Genomic DNA, 19,010 nt, shown 5'->3' with positions numbered 1-19,010 from the left:
AAGCACTGCGTAGAAACAAACACACTGGGACTGTACAGGGCGTCAAACGCCAGGGCTAGCAGTGCATGCTAGCTATGTGTGCTAGCTGTGCGTGCTAGCTATGTGCGCTAGCTGTGCGTGTTAGCTGTGCGGGCTAGCTGTGTATGCTAGCTGTGCGTGTTAGCTGTGCATGCTAGCAGCCATACGAGCAGTGCTTTATTGGGCCTGCTCTCTCCTGGCTCCACGCACCACCTGTTACTAGCGCTGACTTCAAGCACCATCTGCATAGCTCCAAGAGGCTACTTAACCTCTTTTTGCTGAGAGTCAGCATTTTCTTCATTGGCAGGGGGGCAGTGGGGAAAAAATGAGCAAATATCAACAAAAACAGCAAGTCATCCTGTTGGGACGCGGGTGCCCGCCCTGGCCGGTCCAGACAACGCTGTATTTATCTAATTTTCCTGATTTTTTTCTGGCTGCTGATGCACCGCCAGCTGAAGGATTAATTTCGACTGACAGGCACAAAACAAACGGAGCTCGACAGTAAGGAATCGCGGCGCTCGCAGAACCACATCGGCCCAAAATGACTCGGCATCGCTGCGGGGCAGAACTAAATTAGCGATAATAACGGATGGGGGTGGAACCGTGAGCGCTGAGGGAGGCATTCGCGCGGAACGGTAAATGGACTGCATTTATATAGCGCTTTTATCCAAAGCGCTTTACAATTGTTGTCTCTCATTCACCAGAGCAGATAGGGGTCAGGTGTCTTGCTCAGGGACACTTCGACACGCCCAGGGCGGGGGGATCGAACCGGCAAACCCTCCGACTGCCAGACAACCGCTCTTACCTCCTGAGCTAGGTCGCCCCCCCCCTCCCCCCGCCCCGGAAGTGCGCGATACGCGCCAGTGTAAACGTCTCCAGAGAGGAGTCGCGGTTTTGGAAAGCACCTCTTTGCGGAACCCCGGGCGCGGAGCAGGTAAACAGGCTCGGGTCTTCCCAGCTGGGAATTCCCACGCGGGCAATCCGGAACGCCAGTGCCCATGACCTCACACAGCCAGGGAAACGCATCCCATCTCCGTCAATCTCAGCATTCCCGCGGGATGAAAATATCAAGCGCGCGCTCGCACAAGCGCACAGGATCGATTTTGAAATCAAAAACTAATTAAAATTAATTACCCCGCGGAGAGCAGCAATGCTGACGTACGTGTACTTTTCATATTAAACAGCGGCTCGTACACAGTACGTTATCAGGAATAATATGTACATTTTTTCCTCATTACATTACATTTATTTGGCAGAAACTTTAATCCAAAACTATGTACAGTAAGTGCATACCAAAGGTCATTGGAACAACTACAAAACACAGGTCCGATAAGGTACAGTACTCATTTTGTAACAGATATGCATAGCCATAAACACATTAAGTCCAGTTCACACAGTAAACATTACTCTGGTCTAACCTATGCAAAGTGAAACTAGGAGGCAGGACAAGCTACAGAAGGCTACCTTATAAAGCAGGGATTCAAATGCACCGTCTGCAGACAGTAAAGTACTTCACCATTTTTGGGTGAACTCTTTCCTTTAAACCCTCTTAAGCCCTCAGCAAGGGCTCTCGTTTTGATCATGTGCTATGACATCATCAAGCAGTCATCCCAGGACCTGGCGGATTAAGGGGCTGGGGTGGTAGATCGTGGCGCTTTGGAATGTAACCTTAGAATGACCCATTGTATGCTGCTACCGTGACCGAAACCACTGAATGGTGCAACTACAGTACAGTAAACGTACTAAACAATACGTCTAGAAACTGGATATCACGAGATGGTAACCTAGGTAAATAAAAGCAAATTCAGAGTGATAAAGCATGCACTGCATCTTTGTTACCACTGAGATTTGGTCGCCCAAAGTGATGCATATCAGGAGCATATATGCTCTAAAATGCATTAAAATTAGCCGCCTGTACAGCTAATTGATATACACATGAAGGAAAACAAATGCTCAATATGTGCATCGGCAACACCGCTGGTGCAATAAAAGTGTCTTATTCAAAATTCTAAGTCAGTGTTCCAGAACTCCGTTGCTTTCAGTTACCAGCCAAGATTGTTACATCAGCGTTAGAACATTCAGTTCAGAACAGTCTAATCACACACTAGTGTAATCTTATACCTTAAAGGGTTAATCCTTCAGTGTAATGCTCCCTCGCTCATTCTCTCACAAAGGTCACGAGTCTGAGTTTAACAAGGGCCAAAGGTGTGTGACACGCTACCCTGAAAGGGCACAGAGATCAGAGGGAGAATTTACAGCCAAAGGTGAAAGTTCGCCACAGGGGTAGCCGCGAGAAGCTAACGCGTTTCTCAAACAGCGCCCATCCTGAATCCACGCATCCGCTGTGGTAAAAAAAAAAAAAAAGCAAAAGGCTTCTAACAATATCCCATCCTTTTCTCATTCCCTTAACAAAACGAATACTGGAAGCGCTGCTATTCAGCTTGGAGCAATCAGGGAGAATTGCACGGATTACTGGGCTGAAACGCTTTCATTTCTTGCTTTGTTGTTTTTTCTTTTTGTTGTTGTTTTGTTGTCGTCGTCTGGCTGTGGATCTGAATGTGGTTTTTCGGGAAACCACCTCAGGAGACGCACGCTGGCTCAGACCGCGGGGTCAGAAGCTCTCCGGAAACGAGACAAGGGGGGGGAGAAGAAAAAAAGAAAAGATGAGAAAGAAAGGGAAGACTGAAGGCAATTGGCTCATTAACTGGGAGCAGCCTCCCCGGGCGAGTGCACGGGTTATCGCCGGGGTCATCGGCGCTGGGAAACGGATACAGAGTAAACGCAGCCTAGCGACGGCGGAACGGCGGCGGCGTGGGGGCGGGCGGCGGGGCATCTTAATGGGCCGTGCTGATGCCCCGGGGCCCTGTGGCCCCGCCCTCTGTCTGCTGCTCTCGTTGTTTTAACAGAGGCGGGTAAAGAGTGCTTCAAATGCCACACAGCGAGGGGGGGGGGGAAGGGGGCGGATGCTCACAAGGGAAGGGCTGCGCTGGAAGGGGGTAGTGATACGTGTGTGTGTGTCAGCACGCGCACGTGTGTACATGTGCAGGTGTGTGTGTGTATGTGCATGTGTGTGTATGTGCATGTGTGTGTACGTGTGTGTGTGTGCGCATGCACGTGTTTGTGTGTGTGTGTGTGTGTGTGTGTGTGTGTGTGGGAAGAGTGGTGCTGGAAGCGGGTAGTGCGCGGGCGTGTGCAGTGACTCCTGTAGCAGTCTGGGGGGGGGGGGGCTGTATGGGGGGGCGGTACGGGGAGATCCACACGATTCAGTGCTGTGCCAGCTCTTCTGTTCAGAGCCCTGACTCACCGCCCCACACAGAAGGGCTCATTAATGCCCTTCAGTGCATGCAGTGCTGAGTGAACACCATACACACCACTTCACCCACAGTAATGTACCCTCCACACAGACCAGGGAGCGCACCGCTCCATTAGCATGTTAAACGCTAATCACTTAGCCTGTGTGGTCTTGTAAACCGAGCCCAAACGTTTTCTCCGACAGCACTCCCTGTGTGTTGTGCTCAACACATCGCCATGCTCTTAAAAGCAGAAGAATGGCGGTATCCCAAAGCCAGAGGAGGTTGTAAGTGTTTATACTGTCGCACATTCCCGTCGGAATTCCCGTGCTCATTCCCATACACATTCCCGTCGGAATTCCCGTGCTCATTCCCAATGGCATTCCCATACACAATACCCATCAGACTTGCCGTGCTCATTTGCACCGGCATTCCCATTATAATTCCAGCACTCGTTCCTGTCGGCATTCCCGTGCTCATTCCCATCGGCATTCCCACTCTGCGTGGCTCGGGCGGATCTGAATGGGACCGGGGGGAATGACCGCGGTTTTCCGGTCAGCGCCAGTGAAGCCCCAGACAGGATCTAATCAGACTAGACCGCCACGGCCTTTCCCAAATAACAGTGCTGCCCCCTCCCAGCTGACACACACAGGGCGTGGGGTGAGTCAGCGGAACTCAACCAGCTACTCAACCAGACAGGACAAGCATTATTACAGAGTGAATAAATGAGATCACTATTATAAATGACCATCAGATTTGCACAGTTCAGGACTTTAGCAGTAGCTGAAGTTGGCTGTACGCTTGGTTTAAAATCTCAATCTGATTGCAAACGCTCGCTCAGAGCACAGCCAAACTCTGCCACACTCCTGTGTTTATAGGGCAGTAATGAAGGGCCACTCCTCACTGGCTGTGTTGACTGCAGTCCAGGAGTCTGGGTAAACACGGACCCCGGGCCCTTTCCTAATAAATCCCCCCCCCACCCCACCCCCCCATCCTTTAAGCAAAGCCAACAGCAGGGCATCAGGCCCGGCTGCCCCCAGCTGATTGGCGCTCTGGTAAAGACGCGCACTGCGTGCTCAAGGAAACGCTTGTTTGCTCGCCGCGCAGTCAAAACTCAGACAACAGGGCAAATGTGTTTTCGCCCTGGGGAGTGGGGGAGGGGGGTGGGGTCAGGGAGGTGCTGAATGTGACTCACACACACACACACACACACACACCAACACACACTCACACACACAGTCTCTGTGAATGGAGACAAAGGCCCAGTGAGAGCGGGTCCCGCCCAGGCCAGGGTAATCCTGGGTAAAAAAAAAAAACACACACAGGGCCCGCTCTCTCAGCCTCTCTGAGGGGGTAACGCACTGCGCTGCTGGCTCCAGGTGACGGGCGCGTTCGGCTCCCCGCAGGCACAGGGCCGTGCCCCCAAGTCCCTCGTCACTACGAACGCAGCCGGAGGCGGAGCTGACTAGGGGTTTCGTTACAAACAGAACTAATATTATATTAACTAATCAACATTTCCCATTATCATGAATGATAAATGTTGTAGTTTAGATGGGAGCGGGCCTGGGCTTGGGGGCAGGAGTTCCGCCTGAGCTTTTTCTAAGAAGTAATAAATCCAACCGTTACTGGCCTTATCTGGGTGTCTTATAAAACATTATCACTATGCAGCCAGTGTCATAAAGTTGAGTTGCTAGATGAATCAGATATTCCACCTCCTCAGAGTTTTGTAACTGAGAGCAGCGATGAACCACAGTGGTGTCCCTTTTTCGTCCAATAATGCAAATATGATGCTGCAGGCTCTCACTAGCCACCCGGGGCATTCCAGTGCTTATGTTCATCAGACTCCGTACTTTTGGGATTTAGTTTCATTCAGGCTTTCAGAGTAGTGGGGGGAGGGGGGGGGGGCAAAACTCACTCCCTCCATAACACAAAACTGGTTTCTGCTTTTCATATTTAATTTTAAAGTCATGTTGTTAATATCGTAAAAGGAACAGTGTTTGGAGATAGACAGACGGTTCCACATAACTGAGAACCCACCCACCCCCCCCTGAGTAAAGACAGACTCCATATTCACAGTCAAATTACCCATTTGTGCCAGATCACTGACTCTCCACAATTCCGCCAGTCAGTCAGGGCAAGTCACTGGCAAGAAGGGGAATCAGAAAATTTTTTTTTTTTTAAAAACAAGCCAAAAAAAGCTCTTGCTGAAGTAGGTGTACGGAAATCCCCACCCTTCACCTTTTACACCACAAAATGGAAAGCAGCACAAACTCCCCCCAGTTAAGACTCCTTTACATACTCCTGCGGACTGTAAGATTTTTCTCAAAACGGGATCAGGGCTCCTGTGTTCGTGCCCCGGGCCACAGTGGCTCATTGTGATAGACTCACTCCGTCTCCCGGCCGAAAAAAAAAAGCCCTTTGTTCCCCCGAAGTTTGGACTCCGTGAATAAATGGGGCACCGAATAAAGAGTTGATGCAGAGTCAGGGAAGTCACACGCCCCAGAACAAACTCGTTTTTTGAAGGGAGGAATCCGGCCGAGAAATGTCCGTGCTTCTCCGAAACAACAAAACGGCTCGGAGTAGAAAACAATATCCTCAACAATACCCCCCCCCACACAGCAAAAACACAGGAGGAGGAGAACTTCTGAAACAAGATATCCCTGAAGCTTACTCGCACAAGAAAATGCATCCCCAACTTTTTAACTCCCCAGCTGATGGTACACATTTCTGCTTGCTGAACAGAGCGGCCTATTGATTTGCTCTGTACGACTGGCAGTGCTCCCAAGATGCTAAAATCATTTCCCAAAATCTTTTTCACAATTACCAGGATGCACCCGAACTACCCTTTCCAAACAGCATTGTTCTAAAACCTGGAAAGGCCGTTTGGGATTGAAATCTTCCAGGCTTCAACGGGAAGTGTGGAGTGCGCCAGACGGCCCGCACTGAAAGTCATGATTAGCTAGGGCTGACTGCCATGTTATTTCTTAGTGTCTTCCTGCACAGGAACAAAGAACAACATAGTCTTACATAAGACGGAAATACCTGGATCAAAATAAAATTTAAAAAACTGTACACATCAACGTAAGAGAAAGGACATGTCCTCAGTATAAGAAATCTTTAAAAAGGTGGCATATTTAATAAAAGCCTGGTCTATATATCGGACCTTATTTCCATTTTTTTCTCTTCCAGAAAGAATGTGCGGTGCCTAGATTTATGAGAGTGGCTATTGTTCTGTACAAGGAAAGAGAATAGCAAATGGAGAAGGCTCCATTATCCAACCGTTTGTGAGGAGCTTGTTACACTGTTTTCCCCACATTGACTCACAAATGTTTTATTCTAGTAGCTCCGCTGAGAACTGGCAGCCAAAGACGTGACGCGCGCCGCGTGTCTTCAGAAACATCCACAGCAGGCGTCGGTAGAAATAGACTCAGCGTTTGGCTTCGAGGAAGCACACCGACGGAAGACATCAGTCTATAACCGACACGCGTCGCTCTGTGTGCGCCGTCGACACAGTACGCTTAGCGTCTGGCAAACACTGCCTATTAGGGGAAACTTCAGGAAACCATGAAGAGAAGCGGAGGCAAGGTCCTAGAATCACCCTCTGAGAAAACGATGCTGAGAATTAACCGACAAGGGCTCTGCTGCTACAGCTTTCGGTCCCTTTTCCTCATTACTTAGCATTCGCATTGAACAACAATTTCCAATAAATTATGAACCGCAAAGGCGCGCATAAATCTGCCATCTGCCGTGGGCTGCGGTAACGCATAAACCCTCAGCCCGCGTCTGATGTTTCTCAGCCGGCTACCACATGCTGTGCCGAGTGCTTCTCGCGCCGCCGTTTCCGCGCGCCGTGCCGAACTGCTCAATTAAAGCGCAGCCTTCTCTCGCGCTGCATTAAAATTAAACGGCGCACATTTTCCACCCTCCACAAAAAAAGCCTATTAAACGTGATATTAGGCTAATATAACCAGACAGCAGATGATGTAGCACCGTGAATAAAGAGAAACTAGAAAGGAAATAGATCTACAATTGAGATTAATGCGATGTTAAATGATCGTTTTTCTTTAAATTCACAGCAAAAGGAGCAAAAAATAAAAGTGTAATTATTGTTGGCTATAGGCTGCATTGTTGGCTATAGGCAAACCTTATAACTTTTATGTCTTTCAGCTCTGTTACATCTGAACAATTATTCAACTATATCTACTCCAACTACAAGCCTCAACAAGACAGGCCTGACAGTGTCTCATGTTTTATTTGGACCTGAGAAAAATCCAGAAAAGCAGCAAAACGCATCTCGTCTGAACCGACTGTGGGATCAAGCACACCCTCCCCACACTCGTGCTTTTCAAAGACACGATCACTTCACAGCCAAGTCAAAAACGGCAGGCAGGACTGTTCACCGCAGAGTCATCGACACCCTGGAAAATCATCAAGCAGGGCTTTAGCCTAATGCAAGAGGTTTTCAACCTGTTTTGATCCCCCACACATGCTCAAAGGCATCCTGGAGACCCCCGTCGTAAGTTAAAAAAGAGTTTTAGTGAACATAGCAGATTCCAAAATGGGTTTGCTAAGATACAATACTTTCCGTTACCACATTAATACCTTTCACACATTAAGTAGCCTGGCTTTTAGATGGCCTCAGGCTCATCACTGGCAAGAGCTCCTAACTGACCCCGCAGGAAACTGAGACAAGACAGCCCAACCAGGAAATACACACAGTGAAGACAGAACTATGAATGTTCCTTCGGAAAGGTCAACCAGATAGAAAACCAATCCCAATCCCATGCCACCCCCAACACTGGAACACAGCCCAGAACATTCTTCAATTAGCCCAGATCTGAGGACAAAGAATACAGATGTATTTGTTTTATGCATTTACAATACAGGAAGCAAAAACGGCAGTTATGTGATATCATTTTTGAGACAATTGGTCCATTTTGTCATCACTGCGTTTTTTTGCACATAGGCCTAGATGTCAGATGATTGACAGATGGACAGGATAGGGTCAACTGGCAGCAGGTGAGGCCATTAGTCCTAAAAAAAGGGAAAGAAACTCCCACCCAAATTTGGGTTTTTTTTTTACGTGTTACTTTTCCTGATAGCAGCGGGAAAGTGAACAGGTGCAACAGCCAAGCACACCTGTTCTGCTGACACAGCAACAAACAGCACCAACTGGACCTAATAGTGCTCATGTTATAATGTACTGTGCAAAATACTTGAGCTTTGAAAATACTGAGCCAAAAGATTTGAAAGGTGGATTTAGTACCGGTTTCACATTAGCATGATAGAGAAAACCGGCCCACCAAATTTTACTCTTTTTACATGACAACCAGTCTGACACAAGTGCTGAACTTGCTAATGTGTTACCATTATTGCTATGAAAAAAAGCTGTGTGGTTCAGTTGCAACATGGCAAGTTATGGTTCTTTGCAATACTTACCAAATGACCCACAACTTGAGAGAAGAGAATGAACTTCATAAATAAAGACTGGGCTGGACCCAACCTTCCAGATAAGACTTGGATTAAGACGTGCAGACTTACTGCTTCTAAAACCTGACGTAGAACCCGATGGACCTTGCCAAGGTTCTGATTTTACAGACTGACTTATTGTTGATTTATCACACAAATGCAAACATTATTAGCTGACTGCCTGCCAGGTAATTTTAGATAATGCATGAATCTAAAATCAATTTAAAGACATAATAAATCTCCTATCCAAGCAAAAATCCATTATATCGAGCATGTAATAATTATAGTTGAGTTAATCGTGTAGAATGTAGGCTAATTAATACACAGTGTTGGCTGCCAATATGATCACCCTTGCATGTCAATAGACAAGTCCCCATCTGGCCTGCTGAAATCAAATCTCTGAAGTAGGCTAAATGTTGGCAGTACAATAAGGTAAATTAACACTGACACCTGTAAGTAGTTTTTTTTTATTTTTTTTTTTAAATTTGGGGTCTATATAGTGTTGTCTTCAGAATCTGATTCAGGTTTGAACACGTATAGCTGAATCTGCGTAATGTTCCCAACCCCTCCAGGTGCCACAATGATGAGCTGCTCAGTCAGAAGTTTTAAAAAAAAAAAGTAATTTGTCATTTGTGGTGTCAAGAGCGACGGTTAATCAAAAAATGCCAATTCTCCACAATCCAAAGAATATTCTGGAATGAACAGCAAAGGGTAGGCCAAATCTCAAATTTCTTAAAGAGTGAAACGAAAGGGTTCAAGGCAATAGTTGAATAGCTGAATTAATTGTTTTGATGAAAAACACACAAGGCAGTTAAAAGAAAACATTGGAGGAAGACTTTACAAAAGCTGAAGCGGAGCAAAAACAACACACCAATGAAATCAGATCTGTATTTGTTTGTTGTTATTGCCTTGCAACAGATCCCAAGTAAGAGTTCAGCACGTTTTCCTCCTCTTTTGTGTGTCAGGCACCCACCCAGACAAATACCTTAATTGTTCCCACAAATCTGTGTTCAGAAAGCACCGTTATATCCACTGCCAGTCAAGAGCATACAATGTCAGCTTTGGGTATCACCTCACTGACCGGGGCCTGTTGTGTTTTTTTTTTTTTTGTTGACTGTTTTGGATACTACTACCCTGTGGCAGAATATGTCCCTGTGCACACGGATTATGTTCATACATTAAATACTGCGCAATACCACAGAATTAGAACACATCCAAGGATTTAAGAATGGCCCGTTAAACCCTGGTGGATAATTCCCGGGGGGTTTCCAAGGAAAATACCAAAACAAAGAAATGATTGGTTGATATTCGAATCCGAACGTCCGTGGAGAAAGACAGAAGAAGTGATTTGGAACGAGTACCCTCTTTTGAAGGTGCGAACGATAGGGTCGGAACGGGTCCGTTGAAAGCCTCCCACCACACACTGTGCAATCCAGAAAGATGGGAATGAAGATGGAGACGCTAACGTGATGAGAAAGGCTAAAAGCCGACACATCGTGCATTGTTTACCTTATCTTTTGTGACCATTCATCTCGTTAAAAAGGCCATTGTTACACAGATGTCTGTCGTTAGCTACCATACATTTTAACGCACCACCATCTGACGCAAGTGTTGAATGCCAACACTGTGCGCACCACCACAGCTAATGGAAAATACGCACAAATCAAGACGTCGAACTAATTAAAGGATATTGTGGTTTTCAAGGAGAAAAATAAATTGACCTGCCTTTAAGCAAGAGACCTGCTTTCCCCAAGTTTGTAACAACGCCATTTAGTTAGGCTACTCCAGTCCAGTTTACATAATCTAGGCTACAGGACCCGAATCCAAGCGACAGGGCTATGAAAGTATTATTACTGACTAAATACGTAAAAGCAACCTGCAAACTCATTTGTCAAGCATGCTCAGCTGTCCAGCGTGCAAAATAACACGCAAGACTCCTGGAATCACCAAGGTTTCTTGCACAGTAGCAGGAGGAGCGGCTACATTACACATTACACTTCTCGCTTTGACAACATTCTCAATTCGATCTCGTATGAAATGTATCGTCCTAAAGGGACGTGCTCCTCGTTAAGAGAGGAACGACCTACAGGCATCTTCCCACGTTTGTTTCATAAGGAAATCAGAAACTTTGCGGATGAAATAAGGGTGTGCCAGTGAAGGACAATTAAGTTTCCCGTCCTGTGTGAAATTGCATCAAAACGGTGTGTGCTAGGCTACATAGGTTACAGCCCATGCAATCTAACTAAATTAAAGATCAAAATTACACATTCAAAGCACTGTGTCCTAAAAAAAAAAAAAGTAGCACGCTTAATGCATTTGTTCTCCACCGTTTTTAAGATAAGCATCAATAGCCTATTATTAGAAAACAACCATGTCCGATTAGCTACTGCAGTAACTTCGTCAAGAACGCCATTCAATTTTGATAGTTACTAGGTTTGAGGTGTGTCAGTGTTACAGTGGACTTTGATATTGGACTTGAAAATTAAACAGCCCACAATTTATGCACGTAAGAGAAAACAGGGAAGTCCTCACAATATTTATTTCAGTCCATCTATAACTCTGCGACACATAACATGTTTAAATAGCCTATACATCAACAGTGTTTGTGGACGGCTCTGCAATGCGTAGCCAAGATAATTCATTCATCATGCCTCATAGCTATTCTTAAAGCAATTGACACCCGTCGGAAGTCCAGGACATGTACAATATCAACCCATAAAAGTCTTATTGATACGACATGATAATACAAAACCTACACGTCGTGTGCACTTGTTTGAAGTGGTTTGAACACATGGCTCATGTACCCTTAAATTAGCAGTCACGAGTGCTACGCAGACCGTTTAGGGAGGTAAAGCACAGAATGTAACTTGCAATGTTTGGCAAGAAAGGGTGGAGACAATCCTGCAGAATAACTGGCAAACACACAGCACAAACAAACAAACACATGCGGATTCCAACTGATGAAGCCCGTACATTCATACATAGTGTGTAGACAGTAGATACGACACGATTATAAAATGCAACTGATTTAAAGCAACACAAGTTCTGTTTAACCTCGTCAATTCAGACCAAATTTACTGTGTAGCCTACAACGTTAAACACTTGTTAGCTACGCTATGTTTGCTTAGCACGACACAGAACTATATTGTAGCTACGGTGGCTTGCTGTTACATATGTCATGCGCTGGATGAGAACGCATCCCTCCGCTATCTCCGGGACTCATAATTACAGGAGGTTAGGCTATATACCACTAAGCACGGTAGCCACAAAAAGGCAGCGCAATAATTCCCGGAGTTATAATTAGAGGAAATGCGGTGACAATAAATACAAATAGCAAGCTTGACGGCTTACCTTTAGCTGTATGAACCGAACATAATAGTCCAAGGACCAGTCCGACAATGGATGCTGGTATTTTATTCCGTCGGAAATACATGCTGCTTTTTGAACGAACCAAAACAAAATAAAACTCGAGTTGTAGCTGTAACAAAACAATTTCTCACACAAAATAAGAAAATACAAATATAAATGCTCGGTAAGCGCGATGGATCTAAGATGGCTGCCGCCACCACCGCCGCCGCTTTGCAATTCCCTTCAATCACCCCTCTCTCGCAGTTTTGCAGCTGTATCTCCTACGGGAGCGATGGCTTGGTGACGTCAGTAATGTTATTATGGGAAGGCTTGGCTGCGTGGTGGACACAGTTTACTAACCCTGTGTTCAGGCAAGTGGAGAAGACGCTGCGGTTAGAATTCACCTCATAGAACACCACAAATTATCATTTTCTAATTGCATACTGTTTAAAAAATCTTCATAAGGGTTGTCCACGACTTGGCCACAAGGCTCGTGCTGACTGATACCATGTAGCCCAAAGGTTACAAAAAGTCACCAAGAAAACCAGTGACCGAATGGGATGATGTTTAAGCTCAGCCTTTGCGTGTGTCGTTTCACAGAACAGTAGCCTACAGTAATGACTGCTCTACCATTTCAAGTCTGCACCGTTGTTATAGTTGCAGTGAAAAGCAGTTGCCCGGGAGACCACGGTGCAGTTCTTATGTAGAAGACGGAGGGAAAATATTTTCTGTACTGTTCACGTTGTAGCCTACTGTTCATGATAAACATCATGCCCATGTCTCAAAGACCCCTGTACCACAGGGCTAAATACATTACGGACAGGCATGTATGCTTTCTAAAACAGCGTAATCGCGCTATCTTTCCCTCCAGCCTAGGCACTCGACGTGGTTCCCCTCCCTGATCAATTTGTTCAGTCTGCTAAGACAATGCACATCACGATGAATTGATAACGTTGACATTACAACATACGCTAATTGAAATACAATTATATATGGGCTGATTGTTGACTTCGAGTCAGATTAATGATTACTTCGAGTCAGATTAACTTACTTGTTTTTATATGTCCCCACCGCACTTGGGTCAATATTAAAATTGCTTTCAAATGCATTTCCATAAAATTAGTTTGACACATTATTTAAATTAGAGTTAATTTAGTGTATTTGGAAATGGTCAGAAAGTAAATTAAGTTGTATTTGAACGGCTTGAAATATTACAAAGTATTTAATTTAATTTAATTTAATTTATTTATCTGGAAATACCCTAATGTACTCAGCGTCCTTAGTGGAACTACAGTCTAAATAACATCAATTGGTCTTGGTTCAAGTTTTGATTACAACATGTGTACAAGGCCAACAGTTGCATCAGGAAACAGGAAAATAAGATTTGTTCCACTTAAAATATATATATATATTTTTGTTATTTACCCTTTATTTGCTCAAGGTAGGTTCGCTGAGCACAGATGCTCTTTCGTAGGAACGCCCTGCTTCACACTCATACACATTCACACCTGGGAGCCGCCCAGTACAACCACAATCCTCTATTGTTGGCCACTGAGCATCTCCACTGATGATCATAGTTTCAAAGACATTACTGGAAAACAGTGATCTACCCAAGTTATATCTTCTAAAATTTGTGATGTAAAGGAAAATAAGTAATCTTAAGTCCCATAATTTGATGAACATTGTTTTTTTTTCCTATCATTTATCAGTTTTGTTCATTCAAGAGGAGGAAGAAGATATGTTTAATCACGGTTTAGCCAATAAAAGAACTCAAGAATATCAATCAATGGATGATATCAGAAAATGAATCCACTCTTTTTAGACTTCAATCTGATCAGGTTAATAAGGTTTTACTTCCTCCATTACACGCAGTTGCACATCCATTTGCTTTTCTTTTCTAACATCAAACCTAGAATAAGTACATAATTTTACAGTCAAATGAAGGTTCAAAATGCACGTAATACTATACATAATATTTCATCAATGAGCTGTGACATTTTTATGCAAATGTATACACATGCACACACACACACACACACACACACATATCAGTGCTTGAGTGACGAAGTGCCTCTCTATTAGCATAGAGACTGTTTACACTGAAACCCGTAAGGAGACAGTTGCACTGAACAACTGATGTTGCTCAAGAACAAGCCTAACAAATATCTACACGCAATAGCCAGACAAGCTAATTAATAATAAAACAATATTCCCCGGTGAATTTAAAAATCTCATGGGAAAAACACACATTCATGAATTCACAATTAACTGATGGGTCTATAAACTAGTGCCTGTCACTGGCCTACAACAGCAATTCAACACAATGGGCGTTTGTTCTTCCTCAGAAGAGATAAACTGAAAAGGAGAAAGTGGAAGGCTACCCACAGATGTCTATCTCCTTTGGAGAACAGAGAAAGAACAGAATGTTTATTGTGGGTGTGTTGTGAGACAAAGGGAGGGGGGGGTTGTTGCAATGGTGACTAAAGACCTTGTGAGACACCCCACATAAGAAGCATTTCCCCCCAGTTCTCCAGTTTCTAACTGGTCAAATTATTTGTTTACTTTGAAGCTGCACATATTTGTCCACAATTCAGTATTGAAAAGTGAGAGTTATACACGCACTGCAATTCATTTGTTCTGTACGTCACTTTGAATGAGAGCATCTGCCAAATGTAATGTGATGTAATGAAAAGGCTGTCTCATTCAATACAGCACGCGGATGTAACAGTGTTGATTGTGGGAATGAGTATTTTATTAGTTTTGCCCGTGGTTATTGTTAACCTTAGTAAGAAAGAGGACCAGGAGATTTGTTCTGTGCACTGTAAACAGAGTCAGCTGCTGGCAATGAACGTTCTATGCAGCACCACAGCCATCCACGAGCCACACAATTCAGGTTTTAAATGGTGTTTTTTTTTAGTTTTTTTTTTTTTTTAAAGACATTTTTTGTTTGTTTTAAAAAAAAAGACATTTCAAAAGTGTAATCTTCACAGGATGGCAATTCCCTTTTCAGTGCTATTGTTCTTGCACTAGTTTCCCAGTCTGCAATCGCCGACAACAACGGCAACAGCCAACAGCAACACCCCCCTAACCCCCCTACCCCACCCTTGGTCTGCAATTAGGTGTTTCCCGTGGTTCATTCTGGTTTAGGACCACAGATATCCAGCTCCGGCCATAAGCGTTCAACACAGAAATTTCCCCAAATCTGGGACGCTTGACTGAGAGGCGTAGTTCATAGGCTAACTTTGTTTTATGGGTCTGTGAGTCAGTAGTCTTTCTGTTTGTGTACAGCATTACGTATCCGTCATGTAAATGGTAAATGGACTGCATTTATATAGCGCTTTTATCCAAAGCGCTTTACAATTGATGCCTCTCATTCGCCAGAGCAGTTAGCAGTTGGGGGTTAGGTGTCTTGCTCAAGGACACTTCGACATGCCCAGGGCGGGGTTTGAACCGGCAACCCTCCGACTGCCAGACAATCGGTCTTACCTCCTGAGCTATGTCGCCCCATGTAGGGGCGACATAGCTCAGGAGGGTGGAAGGAACTCATCTAGAGAACAAGGAGGAGTTCACCTGGAAGGACATAAACAGGAGGATGTTAGGATGGAAGGACTGGAGGAGAGATGAAGGGATGGGGTGCAGGGCACAGTTGGGCCATACGGTGGGAGAGGAGGAGTTACGACATGTCTGTAGGGGGGGGGGAGAATGGAGAGAGGGTGGGGTGGCTCATGCAGAGATGGGGGGGGGGGCACAGCAGGGGCACTGTATTGGATTGAGGGGGGGGGTGTTAAAAAAGTTAGAGCGATTCCAAGGGTCATGACTCACAGGGGCCCTCAAAACATTGTGATGTAATTGTGCAGGGACGGTGTGGCCAGGGGTGGTGGGACCCAGTGTGTGAGATATATCTTTTTATGGGGCCCAAAATCCCCGGCAGCGCCCCTGGGTGGCAGAGACAAAGCAAAGAGACTCAGTCTTCTTTAAGGAATGGTGGATGACAGCAACGATTTAATCGAAATAGGCGGTAAAGGCATCCACTGTGGGGGGGCGTGGGGGAGTGGGGGTGGTTGTGTTAAGGAGGGAAGAGAAGGTGCAGAACTGTTAATGAGGGTGAGAAAATTCAAGTGCTGAATTTTAATTTGGGGAATTTTTAAATTTAAGTTAACCCCAGCACAAAATGATGAAAACCGCAACGAGGAGGGAGATGACAGGTGAGCAGGAGCAGCGGATTTATTACTCTGACCCTCTGTTGCCTGGAACATGGCCCTGTTGGCACGGAGGGCATCAGATAGGTCTGGACTCGGGGAGGACGATCATGCATCTTCTCTGGGCATCTTTTATCAGTGGAAATAAACACGGACTTACGTGCAAGTGATTCTGAAAATGAACCTCGGTGAGTAGCCATTTTAAGTTCAGTCTGATGTCAGCAGAATGGTATGAAAGGAATTTTCAGCATTTTTAAAACATACCAGTGCAGTTTTTTTTTTTTTTTAAACCATGGGATATCATAACCTGGACACTGGACCGTGCCTAAGCCGAACAGAGATTGGAAACGTACTGCAGAGCTGGCTGAGAGGTGAGAGAAAGATGAACTGAGAGAAAGGGAGGGAGCGGAGGATGACAGGCTGCTGAGGTTACGCCAAGCGTGACTCCTCTTCCCAGGGCCGGCGCTGCCTGTACAGCCAGTGGTTGGTACATCAGAGACAGCGCTATGGGGGGGGGGGGGGGGTGTGCTATCTGTTACATCAAAGCCGCTGTCACTGTCAATCCCTGTTGCTTTCAGCATAGAAATTTGTTATCGCGAGCAGTTATTATCTCAACCAGGTTGAACCCTGTCTCTGTCCCGTCAAAGATGTGTGTATGTGTGCGTTTGCCCATGTGTATGTACTTGCATGCATCTGTTTGTGTGTGCTCGTGTTTTCCCGTGTCTGCATGTGTGTGTGTGCGTGTGCGTGTCAGTGTGTGTGTTAACCCATGTGTGTGTGACTACCCGTGTGTGTGTGTGTTTATTTGTGTGTGAGCTTGTGTGTTTGCCCATGTGTATGTATTTGCGTGCATCTGTTTGAGTGTGCACGTGTTTGCCCATATCTGTGTGTGTGTATGTGCGTGTCAGTGTGTGTTAACCCGTGTGTGTTTGACTACCCGTGTGTGTGTGTGTGTATGTGTGTTTGCCCATGTGTATGTATTTGCCTGCATCTGTTTGTGTGTGTGTGTGTTTGCCTGTGTCTGTGTGTGTGTTAACCCATGTGTGTGTTTGACTACCCGTGTGTGTGTGTGTTTACTTCTGTGTGTGTATGTGTGCGTTTGCTCGTGTGTATATATTTGCGTGCATCTGTTTGTGTGTGCGCGTGTTTGCCCTTGTCTGTTTGTGTGTGTGTGTCAGTGTGTGTGTGTGACTACCCGTGTGTGTGTATGTGTGTGTGCGTGCGTATAAAATCAAAGGCACACACACACACACGCGCGTGACGCTCTGACAAGCGGATAACAGCACGGCGCTGCTGCCGCTCGGATCAGACGCCTGGCCCGCGGCCCGGGTCTCCGCGCGGAGCCCTGATCGCGGTGCGGAACACCAGGAAAAAGAGCAACGTCGGAAGGGCTCTGAATCTCAGCCAAGGAGACGCGCAGTTATGAGTCAGAAAAACAACACTCTGCAGTCCTGATTACTCCAATGCCTTTTTTATCGGCCCATCAAAATTCACAACACAGTCATCCCGAGCTTTTAAAATGTTTCTAGTCAGCTTGTAATCAAATCCTCCACCCCATATCCACCCCTGCCCCCCACCCCCACACTCCCATGGGAGCAGTATGATTGCTTATGATTCTCAGAGAAAGAAGTTTTGTTGGGCGATGGTTATGAGGGCAAATTTCCATTTTCACCACCGATAGCCTGTAGCATGCCCTCTTCTGAAGGCTATTAAGCTTTATTTAGGATTTATCAGGGAAATCTGTCAGGCAGTAATACCCACCCATGGCATCCGATGCCCGGGTGCATGATAAAAACACAATTTTACAGAATTAATATTAGTTACACATGCTGGATATAAAAATGGCAATGCTTACTAATTACATTTTTTTTATTATCTTGCTGGTTCTGACTGTTTTGTTCTGGCTGACATTAAACCTGACATATCTCTCTGGCGAAACGTTTGCACGGTGAAATGGAGCTCATTTGTACAGTCTCCCTGCCTCATGTGCGTGTGATGAGACGACCCCAGCTGTGCCAGGGCTGCATGAAAATAAGCCGCAAAATATCAAGACTGAAAAGTGTATTTTTGCAAGTGTAACTTGCAGTCTTCTTCTTTACTCCCACCCTCGCCACCATTTGGGGAGCCTAGAAGCAGAACTGCCCCTGACCCTTTTGGGGGGTCCCAAGGAAAATTTTTATTTGGGCCCCTCCTCCTTTTTGTGGGGGTTCGGGGGGGGGTTGACTGTGATCACGGACCGGAGTGGGAATGGGAATGGTGGGGAATAGTAGTTGTGGACCGTGGGGAGGGGGTGGGGGTCAGTCAGTGATTGCAAATAGTGGGGGTGGGGGGGGGGTGGGCTGTAGCTGTGTTTGCAGACAATAATTCTGTCCTCTACTGAACCCTATCCTGTCACAGGGCCACTCTAAATTGCCTGCCTTGAAGTTAGAAAGAATATTATCTAGAGTATCTTCTTTGATGGGTTGTTTAGTAGGTTTTTTTAAAGTTTCATATTATTTGAGTTTCTTAGCAAAGTTCTTCCTTTGCGGGTTGCTAATGTTTTAATGACAGCGGGTGTGTATGTATGTATATAAATATAAATATGAATATAAATATTCTCCAAAGGCAGCGGAGATTCAAGAGATGCTGGATTTGATCAAACAGTGGGAGCACAAAAGTGCTGAAGTGTGAGGCTCAGTTGCCAGGA

At 45.5% G+C, this 19,010-nt stretch overlaps 1 protein-coding gene across 4 annotated transcripts in view; it reads right to left on the bottom strand.

The window, feature by feature from the left end:
• Positions 1 to 12,403, bottom strand: part of LOC135235367 (calsyntenin-1-like) — a 41,603-nt gene extending 29,200 nt beyond the window's left edge. For 2 of the 4 annotated variants that reach the window (XM_064300801.1, XM_064300800.1), the window contains exon 1: positions 12,129 to 12,402. In XM_064300801.1, coding sequence (XP_064156871.1) covers positions 12,129 to 12,210 — 82 coding nt within the window. In that variant the 5' untranslated portion in view covers positions 12,211 to 12,402. Of the gene's footprint in view, positions 1 to 12,128 lie in introns of all 4 variants that reach the window. The other 2 variants (XM_064300799.1, XM_064300802.1) reach the window with 2 other exon arrangements.
• Between the last annotated feature and the right edge of the window lie 6,607 nt (positions 12,404 to 19,010).

This window comes from Anguilla rostrata, chromosome 11 (assembly GCF_018555375.3).
Source record: "Anguilla rostrata isolate EN2019 chromosome 11, ASM1855537v3, whole genome shotgun sequence".
Lineage (NCBI taxonomy): Eukaryota > Metazoa > Chordata > Actinopteri > Anguilliformes > Anguillidae > Anguilla > Anguilla rostrata.
Note: the sequence above shows the minus strand (reverse complement) of the source record. Positions and strands in the feature narration are given on the sequence as shown.